We start from the raw sequence: 25,755 nt of genomic DNA on the forward strand, positions 1-25,755 counted from the left end.
AAAACTAAAACAGTCTAGCTGAAAATGCTGCATCTGTTTAAGCAATCTTCTCAGTCTGGTATCCTCCAGATCAATTGGATTACAAATCCCATTTTTCCTAATGGGAGTTGTAATACTAAGAAATAGACACATCAGTTGGAGGCAATTGGCATAAAAGGATTAGGGGGGGAAAGCATTTGCTTCTACAACAGAGCAGGCAGAGAGCAGCGGAAATGGGACTAGCAGCTAAAATGGAATCCTCAAATGACAGACACAGAGACTCACTAGTCAGGTTGTCATCTCCTTCTTCTGCAATTTGCTCTGTGTCACTGTCATCAAATTTGATGTCTTTGAACCACGATGGCTCAGAATGGCCCTCCACGGAGTTGACAGAGTCGCTGTCTGGAGAAGGAGTTTCAGAAAATTCTGTGCTCTATAAAATTAATGAGGGAAGAAATACTAGAACATGAATTATACAGAATGGAGATACAAGATTAACACAATCAGATTAACAGGACACTTGCAGAGGAAATTTTAAAAAATGAACAAAATGAAGAAGTGTATCTTTTCAAATATATTTTAAGTAACAATATTTTGCTGACAAAATAATCAGAACTCACAAATAAAACAATGAGAAATAAAAAATAAATCAATAGTGGTTTTTGTCTGCATGCAGATAAAGTTAGGAACCATTGTTGAGTAAGGGGTAACAACCTTCTGATCACAAACAGAAAGTTTATTTTTGGCACAGGGAATTGTAACGTCAAACTTTTGCTCTTCTCAAAACTCTCTTGTTCTTCAAAGTTCTTCTAAATGGGGAGAAAATCTGTTGCTGTGCTAATAAAACCCACAGGAAATTCAAATGATCACAAGTGTGTGGGAATTCTAGTCATGAAAATGAGAATGTTACCAACCACTCAATGGACAGCCCAAGGAATTTGTAGTTTTGAAGTCTACATGCTTTGAGACAGATCCACATGTGATGTTAACATGTTAGAATTCCTAGTTTTCTTAAACTTCGTTCCATGACATACTTCTTTAATTTGCTGCCCTCTCTCACAGGGATAAAGATATTTAATGATAGCCAGTAACTCATTCTTTCCCCCATTCAGTCACATACTATTCTTTAGAAAATATAGCTCTACTAATTATTGGTCACCATCATAATATTACAGAAAAGTTCTTATATTTGTAACAGAATTCAGATACCAGCTTTGGGAATATTGGGATCAAGCCAAGGTAATTATACTGAAACTCAATTTTTGCTTCAAGGTTAGTATACTTTGCGACAGAGGACAGAGACATACGCACTAATTGAGCAAGTTTCTTGCTAACCAAACAAAAATGACATTAATCTGTTGCATCTCAAAGGCCAATTTTGACCTCATCACAGATGAATTCTACAAATGCAAGTCTGAAGCAAGCATTATTGTAGACAGAACAGAAGGAATTTCTAGCAACAAACATTAAGCAATGTTTAGATAAGAAATAATCCTGGTATAAATTGGTAATGTGGGTTTATCCTTATTTTTCTCCAAATGTGCATGAGACCACATAAATCAAATGCTCATTTCTTCTGAATTTTTCAGTAGTTAAAAAAGCTTTATAATTTTTCTCCTATTACTGAAGCAATTTTATTTTATTTATTTCAAAAGACAGACAAGAAATAGATACAATACATAGAGTTTTGAATTAGGTATTACTTCTTTACAACTGTAGGCAGTCATTAAATATGGCCTGGCAAAAATGTTTGTTGAGCAAATAACTCTATCACCAGACTCTCATCCTGTGTATGACAGGAAAGTCTAAACTAGATCTGCACAACTCATAGAGGAAAAGGGCTGCATTAATAAATCAAAACTAACTGTAGGCCACAAAGGAATATCTGGCACAGCTATCAACTGTTCACAGCCAGCAGAGTAGCAGCAGCAATGGAGCTGGCCACACCGATGAGGCTTGCAGGTGTTGGAGGTGCTTGGCAGCAAGTCTTTCAGACTGGTGGCAGATCCCCTTTAATGGCAGCAATGTTCGGTGGCAGTAGAATTATTTAGTTTCAAAAAAATCAGCAAGTCACACAAGGCTGCTTTGCAGGCTGGCTGATCTAAACTGTTACATGTTTGATATCTATATTTAAAGCCTTCAGGTTTTGTTTTGTTTTTTTAAAAAAAGTCTTGATTTATTTTTTAAAAAATATCTGTCCTCTGATTTTTCTTCTGAAGTTCTTGGAAAATGCCTTCTTTTCAATGAAAATTCCATAAATTTCTAGTTTATTTCTTGACCTAAGGTAAACTTGCACATATATTTATTTTATATGCCACACATCTTACTCCGAAAAACTGCTCTGGGCAGAAATTATCCTTATTTTTCTTATTATCCTTATTTAATTACCAGAAATTAAATTGCTTTCACACACTTTTTAAAAAGAACAAATGGACACACTTTCTGAATAATTGTTAAGTGAAATGCAAAGGTCATCATGAAACTACAAAAGTTGCTATTCTGAAATTTCTGGCTCAAATGGATCCAAAGTCATAAGACATCAATACGATGTTTTTCTCCAAGCTACCCAATCCACATATAACTTTTTCACAAAATAAATCCATACCTGTAATGGTCTGTAGAGTGCATATTCATCTCTAAAGATTTGATCATGGTGACTGATGCAATCCAGCCAACGCCCATCTACTAAAGCCTGTCCTATTGCAATTGCTTGAGCTCTGGAAATAAAACCATTTTAAATCCCATGTTAATGAATAAATGAGTTTTTAGTTTACTGTAGAGATGTGTTCTGACTACAGTGCTCTGAAGTAAATAATACATATAGAAGGTATAAGATTAAGGTGGTTTTAAAAGTGAGCTTCAGAAATCTTTTTCCAACCAAAGGATAACCAACCCAACAACCAGTTTGGTGAATTAGTTAAGGTGCTGGACTAGTAGCCAGGACTCAGTTTTAATCCTCCCTTAGAGACATGGAAGCTGGCTGGGTGATTTTGGGCCAATTGCTCTCTCAGCCCAACCCACCTCACAGAGTGGTTGTTCTGAGGAGATAGGAACATAGAGTATAAAGCAGACTGCTTTAAATTCTTCAAAGAAGAACAGAATATAAATCAAAATAATATTTTTAGAAACCCTGTGTCTTTGATCTGCCCTCATGACTTTGCTTTCATCTCATCCTCAATCTCCATATAAGGTAACTTCAAGTCAACCTTAACTGCTATCCTTTTCAAGAGATGCTTCCTCCTTTAGGCAGGCAAAACACAAGCACTATGCCTCTCCTGTTCTCTGGGAATATTCTGGTTTGGGTATAGAGTCCTGGATTTCAAATGCTTCCACTTTACCCACCAGGTCACCAAGCTGATTTCTAGCTCAGACACACACATTTGAAAAAAGGATCATCATTTCTAGCAGTGACCAGCATGAGGGACAAAAGGGGAGGTGGAGGCTGCCCAGTGGGGTTGGAGAAAATCTCTTGCTATATCACATAATCTCTCTCCTGATGGTTGGTGAGCATTAACCCATGTTCAGAATCAACCCAAACTAATGATAGGAGGACGATGGGTTCTACAAACTATCTGAATCATCATCACAATCCTCAGTTCCCGATACCGTATCTGTTATTTGAACTATTTGAGATTGATAAATACAAAGGATTTTCTGACTCATTAACCATACACACTGAAAGATAATTAATGGACCAAAACATAATTATTCTTATCTAAAAATTGATTCCCCCAAAGAATTTACTATAGCAGGCATAGATTGAGAACAAGAAAGATAAAAAATGAGTAGGGTGGGGAAGGGTTTGACTGGATATAAAATGCTAGAGTTTAATTATGAATAATTTTACCTCCGCAGAACCCCTGAATTGGAATAAGCCCAACTATTTTTATCTTACTGTCCTAATCCACGAACACTGAGCATACTTATGAAAGACCCCATGACACTCAGTTACCTAGTAGTGATGTGGCCATTCCTTATAAGCCAATTGACCAGCTCCTTTCCTACAATGCAGTTGGGGTGGGTACGCAGCCAGTAGCGATGATCTTGAAACTCCATCCCACTGTTGTGATGGCATATTTTCTTCCACAAATCCTTTAACTGAACTGAGTCCTAGAAGACAAAATGATGACATTTTGAGATAGCACACATTTAGATGGCTTAAGTGTTCTGTCTTGAGAGGTGCTGTTTACCTTGTTCCAAGGGATTTACAGAATTCCTTCTCTTGCCCCTCCCCTTTCCTGGATATACTGTTAAGACGGACAGTTTGTTCAAGGGACAAGTACACATTTTGCTTAAGTATTCAGAATTTTTATCATTATCCTTCTGGCTGAGAGAACTTTTAAAAATGAATTGTTGGCTTTCTGACACTTCAGAGATCTTGTGATGCCAAGTCTCTTGATTTTTTTTCTTCTTAGACAAGTAACCAAAAAAACCTTTTTGAACATTATGTGATTTTTAGAATTAGAATGGACAATTAGACGGGTTTGGGAACTGGCATTATAGAGTGCTTATGTTCTTCCATAACACACACAGGCATTGCCATTCATGACTGTCAAATCTCTTGCCCTGCTCTATTTTTAACATTTAAAATACATGGAAAAGCAGTTCCTTCTCTTCCACCTACTCCATCCACTTCCTTGCTTTCACTGGTGTATATCTGCATACAAACATTTCTCAGAAAGGAAGAAAGTATAGCAGTTGAAGAAGCAAACTCCAGAGAATTCAACCTATTAATTAGAATCAATCCTCTTTAAAAGAGAAAAAGAGAGAGAGATGAACTCTGCTACTGATAAATTGAACAGTTTGCATGTGTTTAAAAGGGGATTTTTTTAATTTGGACATGGTGGGGAAGCTTGCAATGTGGCAGTGTTTTGAAACAATCTAATAGCCCATATATTCTTTTTTATGGCTATGTTTCTTTGATTATGCAAATAGGAATCAATCTATGAAATTTACTCTGTTCTTTAGGCCTACAGGCAGAAAAAAATGCTTTTTTTTTAAGAATATGGCTGAAAACCTTTCTAGTACTCTAGTCTTTTGTAATGTTCCACTTATTTCCTGATTCCTTACAATGCTTGAGAGCTTTGACACCTTCCTCCTCCATTGATAATTAGGATTCCCCTGAGAATAAGTCTAGATTTGCATTTAAAACAACAAGCTATTATTCACTATTGCAAAGTATCCAAAATATTCCAGGAAAGCAAATAAAGATATATGGTCTGGCAAAAAAAAAAGCAGGATTTTGATGGAAGTTATTCAGGCTTGCACAGAAGACACTATAACACATTGTATATCGTATTAGTAAATATATCTTCTAACACTAACATGTTTGAGGGAGTTCAGAAATGGAGTTCCCTGCAACATCAAACATTGACCTGCACAAGAAACAGAACATCCAACGTGAGTCCATGAAGTAGGGCAGTATACAAATGATTGCACACACAAAAATAAATAAATAACCCTTAAGTTACAAAATTCAGAGTTGTGTCAACAAAAGCAGTATCAAGCCATCTATCTCTTATGAGTGTTTGTAGTTAATCCTTAATTGAAATAATATTTCGTGCTAAAGCTCCTATGTTAAATTGGACTATATACTTGTGGAAAAGAAAATAACATACCAAGTACTAACAAATGCACAAGCAATGCACATACTTGTTACTTATTTCTTCCCTTGTAAGGGGGATTCAAAATAGTATAGTTATCTTTTTAGGCCCACCTAAATATACAAGGCTTTTCTTTTTTCTAACTGATGCTAATTTTCCTGTGGTGAAAGACCATGCACTTTCTTCATAAGTAGATGATCACATGAAAATAGTTCTTCAAACTTCAAGATTATAATGATAAAAAATGGCATAATCTGCATTTCCTTTGAGGAAACATGAGGTACAAGTAATGAAAAACACAGGCTGTAAACAGAGGACAGTATAAAACAGGTAAACTTAAGAAGTCAAGTACCACAAACGGCAGTAAGTTGTTACTTATTTCTGTTGGAAGGATGCAAGATACAAGAAAAGCTTGGCTTGTACCAGAAGAAGTTTGCGTTCATCCTCACTGGTCTCCTTCATGTAGGTTCGATTAGTTTGTGGACTGACAGATGTCTCATAGGAAGGCACCATGGGAGACCCCGATCGATCCAGAGACAGGTTACTTATGCTAGCCGATCTGGTGGGAGGAACAGAATAATGCTTGTAATCTTCAGTTCATTCCAGCTGTACTTTAAAATTAACGTTTAACAGAACAGGGCAAAATTTTACCACATGTTCTTAATCACCTCTTTCAACCAAAATACAATCTAGCTTTCAATATTAGGAACCAAACACAGGAACTTTTTAAAAGGCTAGAAAGGTTAGAAGCTAATTTTTACCACATAAATTTCTCCTTTCTTGATTTTCCAAATGATAAGAATTAAGTGGCTTGATTTACTCTCTATGTGGCTTCATTTTGCCAAAATTCAGTACAGGTAGTCCCTGACTTATGACCATGACTGAGCCCAAAATTTTCATTTGCTTCAAATCACATGGAAAACAATCAGAACCTGAATTCTGATCTTCAACCTCGAAAGCATATTTCACCTTGAACTCCCTTAATCCCTGGTTTATTACTACTCAGTCTTCAAATACAGGGGCTGAGATTTGAATGTACAAATCTCAGGAAAATAAGCAAAAATGTCCAAATCCCTATACATGAGTCCCCTCTTTTCATAAATAGTTCACAAAACCAGATCTTATCCCAAATTAGGAAATGCTGGTTACCAGGTTCAAATGAAGACATTTTTCTGGCTTGATCTTACAAGGATCGACATTACAGAAATTACAGACAATATAAAATGTTTTGGATGAATCTCAGGATATTGACAAGAGACCAGGAAGCAAAAGAACAAAGTGTAAGACATGAGGCTAATACATATCTTCAAGCAAAAGCAATTTTTTGCTCAACTGTCCACAGTTACTCTTGCTATTAATAACGAGATAAATACCCTATCAGACAATCCATCAGCTTAAGATACCATTATAATTCATAACTTTTATTTTTTGTACTTCACAGAGAATAAACCAAGCATACTCTCCTTAAAGACAGCAGTGGACAAAGTAAATATAATAACCTCGAACCAACTGCTACATTTTTAGTGGTAAATATCTATCAGATCAGCCATTTTAAAATCTGTTTCCATTCATCTGGACTAGGTAACAAATGCATATAAAACATTTTACCAGCTTTATGAAAACTGCTTAAGGGAACTGCAGAGCATATATGGGAAATGACCTGTGCTTCAAGAAATGCCAGCCAGAATAGCTGTGTTAGTTCACAGCTATTTCCTTTTCACACATAAAATGGGATCTAAAATCATATATCTGACAGGTGCCCTGCTGTGGGAAGATAATGATTCCTCCGTCCTTATTTTCTTTGTACTCTGCAATTTTACATTCTTTCTCTCTTAAACAGCTCACTTCTAGACTGCTGCAAAAACTACATCCCCCTCACATCTCAGAACAATGAATGAGAAAAACTTAGGAATAAGCATGCATGCAACTTGACTCTGAGCATGCAGAAGTCTATAGGTTGACCAACTTTACATGGAAAGTAAAATACTGCAATATATTAGAAGAATAAGACCTACATAAAAAGTTCTCCTGCTGCAAAGCAGTGTTCCAGTCTTTATTCCAAAAATGCTTCTGAGGCCTATTTGTGATGGGGGGGCTGGAACCCAGGATTTTGGGGGAAGCACACCCACATCACTCCCCAAAGACAGCTAAGATCATCCTAAAAGCTAGAAGAGCCAATGGAAAACAAACTCATCAATTTGTTTTCTGGCAAATTTGTGAATGTCCATACTTACCACAGCAGCCATTCTGTAAGAGCCCCACACACTCTCAGAATTCCAAATGTGCCCATCAGCTCCAAAGAGGCTGGCAATCCTTATCCTAACTTATCCAGCAATGCATTTCAGCTACATCCACTACTTTTATATTTATAGATATTTAAATTGACTGAGAAGTGATTCTTGCAGAGAACATTCAGTTCCTGAAATTATTTATAAGATACTGATATTTACCAGCTACAAGTAACTTGCTTACAGTAAATTAAATTCTCTCAAACTGTTGCACCATTTTTAGAGGCATAAAAATATACACTTTCTATTTAGTTATAGCTAACTTAAATTTGATATACAGTACAATGTATTCTGTCAGATAACTACGATTTGTCTTTGACAAGGAAGAGCTCTTGAGGGATTCTGCCTAAGGAAGCAATATTTTGAAAATTACTTGTACTAATCTTGGCTAGGATAATGCCTTCAGTATGTAAAGAGAACATGTCTACAATCCAGATAAATTGAGGATAGGGAAGGGAGGGAAGCAGAAAGATTAATATGAGTGGACTTCTGGTCTTGCACCGTAGCGCCTGGTCGCGGGATCGAGGACCTCCGCACCTTGCGGTTAGTTTTGCCCTGCCAGGGGACCCTAAATGGGTCTAAGTCGCCCCAGAGAGGCGGTGAAGAAAGAAGGGTGACCCGACAACTCTGGAATGATGGCGGTTGTTTGGTTTGGTTCGGGGAAAGCCTTCTAACCTGACAGGAGAAAGGCTGGCCACACCTCACTGACCAGCCCAAGCTACTTGCAGCCGAAGTCCAAAGGCACTAACCAGCACAACAGTGAACAGCGTGCTTGAAACTGGGTGAGGAATTTGATCTTCTCTCTCCTATTTTGTATTTAATTTTCTGGAAAAGATCCCCAAGAAGCAAAAAGCCCCCCAAAGCAAGAAGGGGGGGTTTCCTCACTCTTCTATAGACGGAAGCGGCAAATTAAACACTTATGGGGAATAAACATTACCAGTTTGGATAAATTTGAAAGCTAAGAAAATTGTTAAAACTCTATACCTGAAAAAGCATTGATGAAGACACCTAGAAACAGCAAAAAACAGCTGGGAACAAAGCATTATCTACTACTGAGTGAAACTACATATGTTTAGAAACTGCTGACCTTCTGGGATTATAAACACACTGAACTGCATTCGTAAATCTTAACCTAAGAACTGTTTGCAAAGAAAGAAAAAATTTAGCCTTTGGCTAATCTTCTAAAGGAGAAATTACTGGAAAACTTTTAAATGGTCAAATACTTTGAACTGAATCCTGACTGGCTGATAATTATAGGACCCCTGAAAAGAATATTGCCACAAAATATTGTTTTCAGTGGTGCCTTGACAATTGGAAATGTACTGGGATTATAAAACCATTATATAAAGACAAGAACTACGTAAGATTTGGCTGTTTGGATTATAAAATGGACTGGCTTGATAAAACTAATTAAAAAGATTATGACACCGATGGAAAACTACTTAGAGGGGAGAGATAAAATGGATATTATATACCTATCTAAAAGTAATATAAAACTATACCTAACACCTCTTCCTGAACAACCCAGTTTTGAGCTTCAAAGATCTGCAGAACAATGACTCAAGGCAATACAAATACATTCCAGGAGAAAATATACACAATGCTGCGACAGATTCAAATGATAATTGTTTCAAACCATGATAAGATTAAAAATCAGTTTGACAATATAAACGAGCATATCTCTAACTTAAACCTAGAAATTAAATGATACTCAAAAAATGACAACAAACAATGAACAAACAAATCAGACAACAGACTATAAATTAAATGAAAGTGACTTAAATAGAAAAGCTACAAATGAAGAAAACTACAATTTAATACAAACCAAAAAAAATCTGCAAAACCTTACTATAATAAAGAAGACAAAAAAGGATGCCTTATCCTCCAGGATTTCAAAACAAATTTGAGGATAAAAAAGAAGAATAAATAAAATGGATTAAAGGACTGTCAGAAGAATCATCAAAACCTGATACCTTACTTGCTTTGTCTTTTTTGGATATAAACAAGCCCTAGATTAGATGGTGTATTATAGGGTTAAATATTGTTGGAATATAGCCAAAATAATAGATAAAGGGGCCCTATAGTAAGAAGAATAAGATATATAAGTAGTATAATACTTTTAGAATATATGAAATGTTAAAACATTGAGAGGGTCTATTTAAATGAAAAGTTTGGATATTTAAAGGTAATGAATTTTGAGAAAATTATGACTGATAAGAGTGGCTTGAATATTGAGGGGAAACTAAGCTTCAATAAGAATCTTGAAAACAGGACATATAATGATTTAATAAGATGACTTTTATAAATACAATGGAAATAAGCTGATTAAAACATGTTATATGTTGATGTTATTATTATGTACATAAATACTAAAAAATGTTTATATTCAACTTGGTTTGTACTGAAAATATTAAGAATTGTATTTGTTTAATGTAGACAAAAGGAGAATATTACAGGAAGAAGAGAGGATCAAGAAATATATTACCAACATATTGATTAATTGTAGAAATTAATTATCATTGTTTTAAATATATGAACCCAGACAACACACTGTTCATGAAGCACTAAAGATTGTTATTGTAAAAAATTAAAAAAATATATTAAAAAAAGATTAGTATGAGTGGAAATATTTTACTCTTCCCTAGCCACGTTTTCTGTCTTCCAATTATGATGTAAGATTTATATCAAATGTAATAAGAAATATAAAAAGAATGAAAGTCAAATAGGAAGTTTTAAAACAAAACTGAAAAACAAGGTGTCTTTATATATCTGTATTATACTAATTGGGCCTGCATGACATTGTGCTATAAAGAGAGCAAAAATCAATTCAGAATGGCTCTATTCTTGTCAATTAACTGTTCCCTATGGCACATAACTGTATGTAACTACAGAAATAATTCCCATCCTACTGCTGACATATAGTAATTCATCAAAGCACTACTATCCCAGCTCAAGTGAAGTATTATGCTCTCATAACTATACGCACCCTTTGCAATATAGCCAATTAGAATCAGTGAGATCATATGATGAAGCCAGCCCAGTATTTCAATGTCATAAAGGTCTTTAGAACACCATGAATCAAGAGCAAATGTGATGATGGCAGGTACAAACAACAGAGGGAGGGAAAATGAGTTAATTTGCTTATCTGCAAGTTGATTAATGATTTCGATATCTAAGAATGGCTATAATTTTGGAAATAATTTATGAAAATGTTTAATGTTTACTCCAGTAGAAGTAGAATTTAATGGAATAAAATCAATAATAGTAGGATGATAAAATTAATTTTTAAATATCTTATGGATAAGTTATTATTCTTTTCTTATGAAAACTGGTATGTTTTGGGGGATTGGAATAGATGACCCCCCAGTCTGGATGAAAAGTGACTGACTCTCCAAAACAAGAGATTACTTGTTTACTTACTTATAGAGCCATGAACTAAGATTTGGATGGCACACCTATTTATTGTATCACAAGGTTAAATTAAATGTTGATTTGAAAATTCACTTTGTTAGATGCACCATTCTAAGGGTTCTCTATGAAGTATTTTTTTGCGTGTCACCTCAGGAAGTCTTTTTAAGAAAAAAAAATGATGGCGAGGCTAGACTGGTAGACTTATGGTCAAATAATAAACTTTATTACAATACACTGTGATGGAACTAACAAGACAAAAGGTCTGCACTCTCTCATGCAGACACTTTTATCAAGACACAGAGTTCTTCCAATAGTGTGTTAATGTTCTTTTGAGACAGGCATTATGTTGTTTATTCAAACAGAGTCAACAGTAAGCTGCTTCAAAACATACTATCTAGTATGGGGGTGACCTCTAGCTAGATCACTTACCTATTCCGTGCAGGAGACTTCCCTGTTTCCTCCTGAACTGATACAAGACGTGTTGATAAGGTAGAGGATGAAGAATCTGGATGAATCAAGCTGCAAGTCAAGGATATTACATTTAAGCAGCAGTTAGCACTGCATCAGAGAAGCTAATAAGACCCCTGGTACAGGCTGAAGCAGCAAGTTGCTTTGTTCCCCCCAAAAAACGAAGGGAGGGGTATTGCTGTTGCTTTAAGCCAAATCCCAAGATGATCATGAATTCAAAGTATTGGGAAGTTCTCTCTTTGTGACATAGACTCTTATACATAAATACATTATTCCAGATTCTCAAGATTATTAAAATGGAATGATCGGAGACATCTTAAAAAAAATTCTGTAACTATTTCCAATTTTGAGTCTCCAAAGAACCATTCAGATTGCATACATGTAGTCCTTGACTTACAACTATAATTGAGCCTGCAATTTCAGTCATAAATCATGATGGTCGTTAAGCGAGTCATTACATGATCATGCCAGATTTTATTACCTTTTTTGCGGCAGTCATTAAGCAACTGCCATGGTCATTAAGCAAACCCATTGATTGCTATGGGATATTTTTTTAAACACTGGTTTCTGGCAAAAACATAAATCATGGTCATGTGACTGCAGATGCAACAAATGGCCATAAATGTGATGTGACTGGGGGTCGGACCAGCATCAAAACTTCAATTCCAGTTCATAAGTAGTTTTTTGGGGGTAGGTCATAAATCATAAGTCAAGGATTATCTCTATTTCAAAATTCATGGATGTGACACTTTATAGCTATTAATGTCATTTATTTGAAAAATTTGTTTGGAGGGGGGTTCTTTTTTGGTTCTTTTGGAAAAGGAGGTAAGGCACCGCTCTATATAAAATCTTTTCCCAAGAAACAGTTACTTAACTGAGCAACAGTGATGCTGCAAGGCAAAGAAGTCCTCGCTTAATAACCCTAATTGCTTCTGGCAACTCTGACACTAAATAATACAATCGTTAAATGAAATGTCACATGGCTGTGTGGCAATCCCGCTTGCTGCTGTTGAGCAAAACCCATGTGGTCTTTAGGCGAGGACCCACACAAATCCAAGCCATTCTTGAAAGAAGGCAGGGGACTGCCTCCATTTCAGGAGCAGAGCCGGAACCTTATTTCCCAGCAGCCTTCTTTCACAAAAGGACCCAGCTGGTGCACAAAAGAAAGCCAGCATGAAAGAAAGAACCGGCTGTGCTGGCACAAAAGGAAGCCCCGGCTGGTGCACAAAAGGCTGGCATGAAATAATGTGGCGCAAAATAACGCACTGGCTGATAGTGGTGCACTGTGGCACAGCAAACATATACCTATCTCTGTTCCCTGTGCCTGTCCACAGCACCCTTCTCTAGCTCTCATCCACCAGCCCATAGCGCCTCCCCTACATGTGACCAGAATGGTAAGTCTAACAGAGGGGAGGCAGGGTTGGCTGAGGGGAGCAGTGGTGGGTGGTGCGGTTGTAAATTGGGCAGGCCCAAATTTTGTTCACATGACCACAGGGGCACTGCAACAGCCGTATTTCATGGACCATTTTTTCAGTGCCGTCATAACTTTGAACAGAGAGATGCTGAGTGAGGACTACCCATATATACTCAGAGACATCTTCCAATTTTCAATGCAACATGATAAATATGCTGGTAGAAAATGTAGTTTTATGTTTTTGAAAAAACGAATTTTCAATTTATAAGTTCCAAGGAATGAAAGTAACAGAACTGAGGTCTCAGGCTACAAGATGGGGCTCTGCTACAGTATTTTCTTGATGAGAAACGTCAACATTGGATCACAGTGACTGAAATATGACCAATTTTCAATATGACAATATAGGAATTGCATCTATTGGCAGAGGCCATAGTGTCCTGAAACAATGTTCAACTGTGCAGCTAAAGAATGCCAAAGTAATAACTAAAGTTGTCTGAACAATGCTTTCTAATCGGGTGTTACAAAATTAGTCTAAGACTGAAGAAAGAATAGATTTTCCAAGCACTTAAATATAAAGGCATTGATACCTTTGCCAGGCAAGATCTTCTTCCAGGAAAATATTGCGACTAGCTTTTCTGCTACCTACAGGAGTACGGGGTTCCCCAGGATCCAATACTGACAAACAGCTTGATGAATCAGATAAAGCGCTCAAGTCTTCCCCAATGGTGTTACCATCTGTGGAGTGTGCATAGCTTAAGGCTATTTTGCGACAATAAGTGCAAGCTCTCAGATCACCTATGAGAAATAGAAGAGACTGCTTTATAATTTGAAGATTTTATTCTAAAAATTGTGGCATGAAAAACAGATACTATATTTGCTTTATTTCAAAGGTAGGAAAATTCTTTTATCATGCCTTGTATCAAGAACCTAAAGAAAACTTAGAGATCAACACCACTACACAGAATGTGAGCTAGATTTTGAACAGAAACATATACTGCGTGCACCAAGGCTTGCAACATATACAAGAACTGAAGACATTCCAGCAAAACATGTTTCATAGCAAAATGCAACCTCAAGCCCACCCACACGCCATGTTAATTTTTAACCGAAGTGTTGCAACCAGAATGCTGGCTTCATCACATGGAACTTAGGTTGGCCTGGCCTTTCCATTCTTGCCATCCATTCTTCAACCTGGTAAAATTACTTGAAGGAACAGCTGCAGGTCTAGAAATAAGATGAATGACTATCCTAACAATTTCTGGGAAGGGCAAGGCATTATATGGTTGCATATCCATGAGTTTACCACAAAAGTCTTCCTAGTATTCAGCGGATGATAGTATGGATATTACTGCTCATGAATTCTTACTGGCTGTTTCACCCACTATGTTTTGGGTCAATATGAAATTCATCCTCACCCACCAATTCCAGCAGAAGGATAAATTTCTACATCTTCTCAAAAGCTAGATGTATGATTGCACTTTGTCTTACCTGTGTAACCCATAAATTTTCCAGGGATTTCCTGGTTACAGCATCGGCTACAGAAAATTTGCCCACATAACCGACAATGATGTCTGCGTCTAAAAGTAGTGAATTTTTCACTACAGTCGTAACACTCTTTACATTGGCTATCTGGCATCCAGTATTGTTTGAGGTCACTGTCCTATGGAAGAAATTTGCTGTTTAGTCAAGGAAACAGTTTCACAAATGTTCTTTCTATTTCTGAATGTAAGTCATATTATGAGACGTCACAAGTCCAAAATTAGATTATAATATTAATTTGCAGACTGAATAGAGTTGAGGTATGAAACTCAAATTAGATTCAGAACATAGTCATATGCAAGGGTGTTTATAATGTGCCAAAAAGCTCCAATCTTCATAGTTGCTATAAAACAGATAAAGGAGAATTAATACATTTGCACTACTCTCATCTTTTAAAAAGTTATGTCCTGCTTAGTTTACCCAAGCCAAAGGATTTCACTTATGTAATGCTCTGAATTTAATCGTTAAGCAATAGGATTTGATTTAGTAAAAGGTTGCTAGAAGAAAGAAAATTTTTCAACTCACAAATGAGAAGGAACCCAGATATATCATACTGGAAAGGTATGAAAACTGATTTGCTATTATTGTCAAAATTAGTAGACAGCCCTTGCCCTCATTGCTTGAAAATATATTTAGTCTCTATACAAGTTCTAAGAACTTGTTCTAAGATTTTATAAAAACAAACAAACACAGAACTGATTTCAGGATTACTCAAAACTATAAAAGCAGCCATAAAGTGATACCTGGCTTTTTCCTTCCATGATTTCTTTGAGGCGTTTTAAAACTGTACTGAGGCTTCTAAGTTGAACAGCTGTCCTAGGATCATGACCACTAAGAGGAGGATCTTTTCTTCGATTGTCTGAAAGCAAAAGACAATAGTTGCCACATGAGACTTCCATGAACAATTAGTGGAAATCCCTTTAGAATACAAAAATGTTATACAGAAATTTTAACTTCAGTTCTCTCTTTTTCAAACTGAGATCAATGCAGTGGTAATGTCCTAAATTTAAGTATAATACAGAGTACCTTATCCAAAGCCACGTTTTGTGAAAAATAGCCATTTTCAATTATAGCCAATTTTCAAATAGCCAATTCATTTATCTTTAAATAAATAGAAAGCATTTATCAGTTCAAAGAAAGTTATATGTTATAAAATGGTAATGTCAACTCTTAAAAATGAGCATGGCTGCAGCCATTTTTCCTACTCATTTTTGGTTGACACACAGAACGGAGGGAAGGGGTTTTGCCAGGTGCTTCGCTAGTCTAAATAAATTTTTATCCCATGGGAATCAAGGTCATCGGCTGTGCCCAAGACTGCAGGCTGGGTGTTTCATGAAAAGCCCACCAAGAAGATGTATTGGGGAACGTAGTTGCTTGCATAGCCTTAGGGGTGGGATTTCTTAACTTTGTATTGGGGAATTGTTACGTGTGTCTTCAGACTTGGTTTCACTTTTGACGTGCCGATACTTTGTAACTAATAAACATGTTCTTTGAGGAATTTCCAAGCCTCGGAGTTCTGCTTTATTTGTCTCTGTCTGTTGAAACCAAATAAATAAAATTTATTTATTTGAAAGAAACCTGGATTGCTTCAACAGACCTCACTTCCCAGAAATGCAATTCAGAAACACAGCATTTAGTTTCAACCATGAATATTTCAGATTTACAAAAAAATAAAGTCTTCTTCAAGTTGAGTTGACCCAAACTGACTCCATGCACATCTCCATTCTCACCACAACAATATAGATGCAGCCATTTCCTTTTTTGAGGATTTTTTTCTACGTTATCCACAGCCCTGGGCTTTTCTTATTTTAATTAAGAGCTGAAATACCTTGAATAATTACAGGTCTATTTGGGTTCTTCCCAAAAATAGCAATAGAAGTCTGAGGAACGAAAGGCAAATCAGAGTACCAATTCCAAACTGAGTTATTAAGCAAAGATATCTGTGCTGTAGACACAGAACTAGTATTAATATCCCAAATATTACAATCTGTATTAATAGGTGTTTAGGAGTTTATGATCCATTGATTATGTGCCATTACAAACATTAAAACCTTACATCCCACTCCTTAGGGCTAAGTCAGCAAAAATCTCTGATTATTGATTGAAAGAGGACGGGAACAATAAATATTGCAGAGAAAAATCAGCAAATATAGCATTTGCTATTAAAATTTTATTATTTTGTTTTGTCTTGAGAGTTAGAATATAGACTCTGAATAGGAAAAGACCTCACCAATTTTGAGCACTTTAAAAAAGAGAAAAAAGACTTGGGTAGATCCAAAGATTTAGAAGTATTTTTGAAATCAAGGCTATAAGTACACAAACCTAAACAGTTTAGCTTAAAAAATCACCTCAAATCTGCACCTTAGCTGCATAGGAATCCACGGAAGCTATTCATCTGTGTCAACTGTTTCAGGGAGAAAATATTAACTTGCTTTAAAGCCAGCTAATTGATTCCCATTTTCTGAAGTCAAACGGTAGCTTTGAATACAGCAATTAATTAGTCTTCCATTAGTCCATTTAATTTCTTGTATTAAATCAACAACAGCAACATCAGCATATTACAGGAGAAAGATTTTGTGTGTGTTTATCAGAGCTCCTGGATACAGACTCCCCAGGCTTTTGCAAGCCTCCTTCTCTTTGTTGCATTTTCCTGCTAAGGATTCTTTCATATTTTAAAAGAAAAGTGCCTCAAGTTTCTTACCAATTCCATAGTTCTCCATTAGCCAGGCATTTTATTTTGCTCTCTTGTGTAGCAGAAGAAACATGGCTCCACTGAATGCCTTGCTTTATATACCAGTTATGTTATGTGGAATCCTGGCAGCAAAAGCAAGAAACAGGCACAATAACAGTTGTTGTATAATGGCCAGACTCCCAACTTTGGAAGAAGAAACAAGGTTCATCTTTGTAAGCTGTGCCAGAGGGTGTTACTAACAACCATCTCCCAGCTAGAATCTATTTGCCAGCCACCAATTCCTGAGGAAGGGCATGGTGCCACTTCTATGGCTGATAACGGGTGACTTCTTTCAACATTCCTAAATAGCATTGCTATAACTTCCAGTCTGGTAATTTAGACAAACTTCTTCGATTTTTCAGTTTTGAGTTAAATTTACGACAGAACATCAAATCCAGATTTATGTATGGAACAACTAAATTGTACCTTAAAGAAGAACTACCTACTCAGCAGGTGTTATAACAGATGCTTGTTTTATTATGGATGTCACTTTCCAGGGTTTATTAAAACATCTAAAGACTAGTTAATGGAAACAATAAAAACACTAAATAAATAATGTATACAAATATTGTAATAAGCTAAAACACCACAGAACGCACTGAAGGATCAAGACTATATCTAAAAGTTTGGAAAAATATTTTCCTGCAGTTAAATTATATGGTAGACAAACTGGGATATCACTAAAGCAGCCATCTCTAGGTCTTAGGACTGTGCAATGCTTTAGATTCAAATAAAAAAAAATGCTTTGGAGCTTGTGTGGGAACATATTTAAAGTTGTTAGCAACTCCATACTGTATGTCTTTTGCCAGATTGTGCTGTAGTTGTGGAGGGACCTCTGTACAATCCAAAAATCACAACTGCTCTCAGGAGTTCCTGAGAGGTGTTAGATAAGTCTGCCCATGTGCTGAGATGGTGAAGAACTGTTTTTTAGTGTCTTTTACCTTAATAAAGAAATATCAACTACTGTAACTGCAGCTACTGCTCCCCATACTATCTTTCCTTTTACATAGTACAATGTTTGTATAGGGCTAGTAATCCAGCTAATGCTAACCCTGCAATCACATTGTATGTTCAGATCTCTAATATAGAGGAATCTAGAAGCTAAAAAAAAGAGTGTACATTTGAAGATCACCATGTTGTACACATGCAACCATTCTTCATTATGAACTGACAACTAGGAAACTGTGCCTTTTGCCCAAAATGTAGAGCATAAAGTCCAGACTGAGAGCTTATGAAATCTCTTATAAATCTGCTAAATCAGGCCCCACATGATAGAGCACGTCCTGTACAGCCCCCTGTACAAAAGTTTTAATATTAAAATGGCAGAAATCTCTTTATTCTTGCTAGAATAAAGAAGCATGCACATTAATCAAAAGCTTTTGGAACTACATTTTATTTATTTAACAAACTTTTATAGCCACCCATATAGGAAAATCCTGAGAGATGTTAGGTAAATTTGCCCATGTGCTAGAGAAGTGTTTTTTAGTGTTTTTTTATCCTGACAAAAACAAACATAAAAACAATATTGAGGCCCTAGCAAAGCTTGTATCAATCAATCATACTATGCCAGTTCCACCTACATCCTGATCCTAGCGCTTGGGGGAAACCTTTTCTGCTTTCCATAAAGCTAAAAGAGTCAGTACCATCTGTATCTTTTTTTTGGGGTGGGGGAAGCTATTCCATAAACAGGTGCCACGAGAGAAAAGAAATGATTCTGAGCACCTGCCAAGCAACACCATTTCACTGAGGAGACTTGGAGCGTGCCCACCCTGCCAAATTTCCTGGGATGGATAAAGCAAAAATTGTATGATTCTGGATTAGTACAACGTGTGATCTGTACCACTGTAATTTGTAAATATTGTATGCCTTTGCATTATATTTGAATTAAGCCACATATAATGATCCATGTATTCAGCAAATCATAAGCAATGACTTATTACATTGTATGAACTCAGCTTATCCCTGCAGACATCTCTGCACAGGAACTTTGCCAAAGGCAAGTTCGACCATCATCAGAAGTAGAAGAAACGCTTCAATTAATGGTCATATTAATCCTTTATATAAATGGAAAATCTAACTGCTAATGTGATTATTTTGAAAGTTGCACAATCTATATAAATAAAAATGTAAATGTTCGTTTGTTCAAAATCTTAAATCTCCGAAAGTTCTTCATCGATTGCTTTGAAATTTTGACACAACGTTGCATTCGAATACGTGCGTGTTTTTATATACCTACTATTATATAGATGTATATAGATGTTTTTACCTGTGACAGGTAAAAACATGCTTTTTGGAAAAACAGCGCCATCTGTTGGACGTAAAAGCAACACACGCTAGCATTGTGAAATTAAACATATTACAAACGTCCACTTTCTCTTTTCTTTCTTTTCCATTTAACCAGACTGAGCCACAGCAACGCGTGGCCGGGTACAGCTAGTATCTTGGATAAAAACTGAGCTTCACAGACCTTGATAAGGTAGCTGAAACAATAAAAACAATGTCACACCCTTCTGTTAGTTGTCCTTGAAGACCAATACAGCAAAAATCCATATCCAGAGGGACAATGCACCTGTGATTCTGGACACATAGGAACCATAGAGCATGTGCTCCTCCGGTGCCTGCACTACAGAGATATTCATACTGGAACTCATCTCACCAATACCATCTAAATACCCAGATAATGTTGTACCTCCTTGCTGCTTACAGATACTAATCCTGGTACAACATACAATGCTGCCAGGTTTTGCACGGCAGCAATTAAAATCCATCACCTATGTGCCTCAACCCAGTTTTTAATTTGTATCAAAGCACAACAATATGTTGTCCAATTGTATTAGATGAATTCCAATTATAGAGCCCAAAGAATACAAACAAAGTCCTTAGACAAATTCAACCAACCATTACCTTGCTTAGTTTGTTCATGCTAATAAGGGGGGATGGCCAACCGCAGAGGTAAGGTAATTCTCCTGTTAAAGAGGAACTGGAGCTACAATCTTGAAAGAAGAAATAATCTGTTTTCAAGAAAGCGACCCTTTCAGGAGGAGATTCCAGAGTAGTTTCCTTCAAACTGCAGAAAAGTTGGCTAAACTTCATTTTCAAAATGTATTTCGTCACAGCTTTAAGGCCGGATTTGGGGTTCTATTTTAGCCATCTTGTTGGATGAAAGAGGCAGGAGACATGCATTGCCTTGTTGATATTCTTAAGGCTTTCAAATGAGCTGAAGAGCATTCCAGAAAGTGTTGCTTAAGGATTACTATTCTGCTCCATGTCAAATTTCATATGGAGAGTCTTATTCCAGTGGTCCCCAACCTTTTGGGCACCAGGGACCAGTTCCATGGAGAAAGGTTTTTCCGCAGACTGGAAGGGGCATGGTTTTGCATGCTGCCTACATCCTGAGGATGGGGCTTCGCTTGTTTGCATGGCCCAGTTTTCTGGCATGCTGCGGCCCGGTGTCGGTCCATGGATCGGGGGTTGGGGACCCCTGTCTTATTCCTCATGCTGTTTAAAATCTATATGAAGTCGTCATGGTATATGAATTGTCATCACCATGCCCCAGGGAATATGTGTCTGATTGGAGCAAAAAAGGAGCCCTCTCCAGTGGCTTCCTATTTGCCAAAGGAGGAGGGTGGGAAGCTTCCTATCAATTTTGTTTCTATTGGCAAGGAAAGTACATTCTTACTCAGGTGAGACCTTGAAAGCTAAGATGATTTACATTTTCAGATAGGAGAAGCTATGTGCTTTTAAGTATGCTTTCAACATTTTTTAAAAAGTTTACTTTTATTCATGTTAACTGCTAATTTTTATTCATTCATTCACTCATTCACTTATTCATGCATTCATTCATTCATTCATTTTTTCTTTCATTCATCCCATTTGGACAGCCACCCATCTCAAACCATTCACTGTGGGCAAAAAACAATCATTTGCCTTAAATGCAACTGTGGAATATAATGTAAATTAGTGGTCTCTTGTGAAATTGTCCAGTTCCAAGGAATTGTTTGCCTTTTAACATGGAAATTATTTGAAACTCTTTAAATCAATGCTATTTTTCTCCTTAAAGTGCCAGTGGTTGTTGTACATTAAGAATCTTTTATTTACAATTGAAACAGTGTCAGAAACCATACACCATGCATACTGAGAAATCAGTCACTTACAATTGCATAACATTTAATTATTAACTATCTTAGATTCCACTGGCAACATTCCCATAAAAATTCAATTCTAATTTTGTCACATTATAAAAATCATGCCCCCTTTCAAAATAAACAAAATTAACAAAATTAGATGGAAACTAATCAAGGAGAGAAGCAATCTAGAACTAAGGAGAAGTTTCCTAACAGTGAGAACAATTAACCAGTGGAATGGACTGTCTTCACAAGTTATGGGTGCTCCATTACTGGAAGCTTTTAAGAAGAGACTGGACAACCACTTGTCTGAATGGCATAGGACAGGGGTAGGCAACCCAAAACACTCAAAGAGCCACTTGGACCCGTTTCCCACCGAAAACAAAACATGTGAGCCGCAAAACCCTTTTGATATCTAAAATGAAGATAACACTGCATATATCCTTTTTTACCTTTATTATTCATTTTAGATGTCAAAAGGGTCTCTCTCTCTGTGTCTCTCTCTCCCTCCCTCTCTCTCCCTCCCTCCCTCTCTTTCTGCCCTTGGTCTGCCAGTCCTCTTCCCCCCCCTTTCTTTTTCTCTCTCTTTCCTCTCTCTCTCTCTCTCCCTGTCTCTCTCTCTCCCCCCCCCTCTCCCTCTCTCCGATCTTCTGCTCACCTGGCAAGCTGGCTTCAAGCTGTTCTCCAACAAGCTCAGGGGTAGGCAACCTCGGCTCTTTTATGACTCATGGACTTCAACTCCCAGAATTCCTGAGTCAGCATAGCTGGGCTAGCTAGTTCTCGCCTGTCCTTCCTGCTTCCTGCTTCCTGCAGAGACGCAGCAAAGGGAGGAGCCCCGCCCCAAAAGCTTTTCAGCTTGTCGGAGAACACCGCGAGTCCACTCTCTTTTACACACACACATACAAACACAAACACACAAAGACACAGAGAGAGAGAGAGAGACAGAGAGAGAAGCAGGGAAGCGCTTCCCTGCTTCTCTCTCTGTCTCTCTCTGTCTCTCTCTGCAAATAGCAGAGGAGGCTGGGAGCCACAGGGAAAGGCTCAAAGAGCCGCATGCGGCTCTGGAGCCGCAGGTTGCCGACCTGTGGCATAGGGTCTCCTGCTTGAGCAGGGGGTTGGACTAGAAGACCTCCAAGGTCCCTTCCAACTCTGTTATTATGTTATTAATCAGGATATTGTAGGAGAGGAAGAGCCTGGCGGCGGGATCAAAAATGGAATCAGCCTAAAATTCCTAGCCACAAATGTATTGAGTCCAATCCTTGAATTCCATTGACTCTCATCTAAATTCTAGCAGGTGCTAACCTTTAATTCCTATACATAGGTATGAGCAATAAAGAGTTGCCTTGCGGTAAGATGGGTAGCAAACAAATTTAATAAACAAACAAACAAACCTGCTTAATTGGAATTTCACCTGTGGTCATTCACAGCTGGTCTTTTGCACCTGACAGACATCTATACAAGCTTCCCTGTGTGTTTGATTTTTCTGAACTAACAATTCTCTGTTTATAGTGTTTAAAAATAAGATATTTTTCAGGTACTGAATTACAGTCCTCCTGAAAAGCACCTTTAGAGTGAATGTTTGGAAAATTGTGAAGGGCGGATAAAAGTTTACAAAACAGGCTCCTTTTCAAGCTCAGATCTCTTACCTAATGATGTAGAAGATCGTCGCTGCAGCTCCCCCGCAGGTTGTGTTTTTTTGTAAGCTATGGGGGATGACCTCAACGACTGCGATCTTGAGGAGTGTTCTGGGCTTGACCAATTCGCATTCAGTGTCTGCTGATGATCCCCCTGCCCAATCTCTGTTCTCTCAACAGAGGGTGCAAGTCGTCCATCATCTAGAAAGGGCAAATATTAGACTGTGAAAAAGCTATATTTTTCTACTAGTCTGAAAGATAACAAGCTCTCTTTAATTTTTTTAGTACCACTTGTTGCCTTCAACCTTTTATATAGTGGTTATATTTTTTATCCTGCAGCCAAGGCCAAATTTACTCTCCAGTTGATTTGATGGCAATTAAGAAATAAAGTAGATACCTTAAGACTTACAAGGATTTACAGTAGTGGCCAAAATTGTGGAAACCTTTTGGGAAAAGTGTACAGTAGAAATGCCACTTTTGGTTACGTTTCCACCAATTTTTCTTCTAATTTCTTTATAACTGTAGCCTTGTTCACTTAATAATACTATTTTACATCGCTTTCTGGAAAACCAGTCAAGTATTTGCACCATTACTTTAATTTTATTATGTTTTACAAGCTCACTAAATGAAAGAACACAAAAAACCCAACCAACTTGATAGCGATCACATAACACATTGACAAATGTCCTCCTCTCAGCTTCAATACATGACATCAATAACTGAATCCTACTGTGATCTCATTGGCTCATTGCCAAAACAAGATGATACCTGATTGGCTCTCTAAACACTCATGCTCATTGGCTACAAGCAGATGAAGGAAAGCTACCTGATATCAACCTAAGCAAGTTGTGCTTCTTTTTCCTGGTTATTTGGCTATACCTTTTCATAGAATACAGTACAGATAATTGAACAAACTTTGTTGCATTACATTCTTGATTAAATTATCTTTCCATTGATATACAATTTTATGGTACTACTCTCAAAACAAATGGTGTTATTAGCCATCAAACCTCAAAAATACACTTTTCCCAAAAGGTTTCCACAATTTTGGCCACTACTGTAAGGTACACATTTAGCTTATAAGCCCCCCATGGTAAAAAAATGTACCCAATTTTGAGGTTGTTTTCACAGTTCTTAAAGGACATAAAATGGTGCATTCAACCTCTTCAAGTTTAAACCATTCATTTTGCTTCTTCAAGCATTGCAAGCTGTCCCCAGAGAAAAGAATAAAACATTTAGTCCTATTCAAAGAGTTTCAGAAGCTGCAAAAAGATGTTGGGAGAGTCATAATTGGTTCTGTATCTAAGTACTAAGTGAAAGAATGATCAAGCTAAATGGTAGCATTTTCTTCTTCAAACTCAAATATATCAGACAGATAAAAATTATAATTCAAAATCAATGTATGGCAGAGGAATATAATGGGATACTAAGCAAAAAAATACCATAAAGATCACAACTTAATTTAAAAGAGTTGGGAAATTATACAGTTGTTTACTTGCCATACCACATTTGATGGTTAGGTATTGACTTCAAGGACTGATTTGATACATGTGGAAAGAATCAATTCTTTATATTTACAAACTATGAAGGAATTCAAAATCAATACTTTCGATAAAACCTGAATCTGGAAATCAGAAAACACGGGCACAAAGTGTCCATATCATACATACTTGATCTATGCATGTATTAATTTAGTGAACAAAAACATAAAAAGGGGGAGGAAGCAGAAAAAGATCAGGATCGGCCTGCTGTCTTCACTATCTACACTGTCAAATTCCACATGTCAGATTTAGCATCATGCACTCAAACAAAATCATCAGTCTGATGTTGGCTAATTTCAATATAATTACAGTTAATGTGATGTTTACCTCCTTCTGCACACTTCCAGGCTTCAGAAGAAGCCACGTGAATTGAAAGTGGGAACAAAACTTCCAACCTCTTATTCCAGAGAAGAGAAAGAAAATAGGAAGTCTTGGGCTTATGCACTAGTAGTATTTCAACAGCTCTGGAAGTCACCAAATAGAGGGAGACTGATTCAGAACCACAAGTGACCTTAAGCCCTCTTTCATACTGAAGAAATTAAACCGCGAAACATAATTTGCACGTACCCTTAGTGAAGCGAAAAAGATTTACAAAAGAACTGTATGCAGATTTAAATGGAGGCTCATCCTGGTCAGGAGTCAAAGGTTTGAAGTGCGTCAGGTGAGATGGGCTGCCAGGAGAGTAAGGCAAATCATTCACAGATTCCAGTGTGGGAAATGTTTTGTCATCTGTGGCCATTTCATGAATCCTAAGAAAAATGAAAAGTGCATGTTTACTATTTCACTCATTTACTTCAATAAAAGTCAGATCATCATTTAGATATTATAAACTCCTTGAGGTCACAGCTATGAAAGTCCAGAGATATTTGCCTTTTATGAATCTACAATATCGTAAGCATGAATTCAAGCAATCTTTTCTATCTTCCTATCAAAAGAGAAAAAAAACCAATCCAAGCAGAGCATTACCGGCTTCCTCTTACGTACTATGAAAACATAGTTAATGATACGTACATGGTATAGAAA

At 37.0% G+C, this 25,755-nt stretch overlaps 1 protein-coding gene across 1 annotated transcript in view; it reads right to left on the reverse strand.

The window, feature by feature from the left end:
• The window catches only part of PIKFYVE (phosphoinositide kinase, FYVE-type zinc finger containing), a 91,425-nt gene that overhangs the window by 52,857 nt on the left and 12,813 nt on the right, over positions 1-25,755 (reverse strand). Inside the window, exons 2-11 of the mRNA XM_015814458.1 lie at positions 25,300-25,481; positions 23,204-23,392; positions 15,446-15,561; positions 14,652-14,823; positions 13,751-13,958; positions 11,711-11,800; positions 6,006-6,141; positions 3,932-4,089; positions 2,585-2,696; positions 265-412 (exon numbers count right to left, since the gene is read on the reverse strand). Of these exons, the coding sequence (XP_015669944.1) occupies positions 265-412; positions 2,585-2,696; positions 3,932-4,089; positions 6,006-6,141; positions 11,711-11,800; positions 13,751-13,958; positions 14,652-14,823; positions 15,446-15,561; positions 23,204-23,392; positions 25,300-25,481 (1,511 nt within the window). The remainder of the gene's footprint in view (positions 1-264; positions 413-2,584; positions 2,697-3,931; positions 4,090-6,005; positions 6,142-11,710; positions 11,801-13,750; positions 13,959-14,651; positions 14,824-15,445; positions 15,562-23,203; positions 23,393-25,299; positions 25,482-25,755) is intronic.

This window comes from Protobothrops mucrosquamatus, unplaced genomic scaffold (genome assembly GCF_001527695.2).
Source record: "Protobothrops mucrosquamatus isolate PMUCROS unplaced genomic scaffold, P.Mucros_1.0 scaffold253, whole genome shotgun sequence".
NCBI classification, from domain to species: Eukaryota; Metazoa; Chordata; class Lepidosauria; order Squamata; family Viperidae; genus Protobothrops; species Protobothrops mucrosquamatus.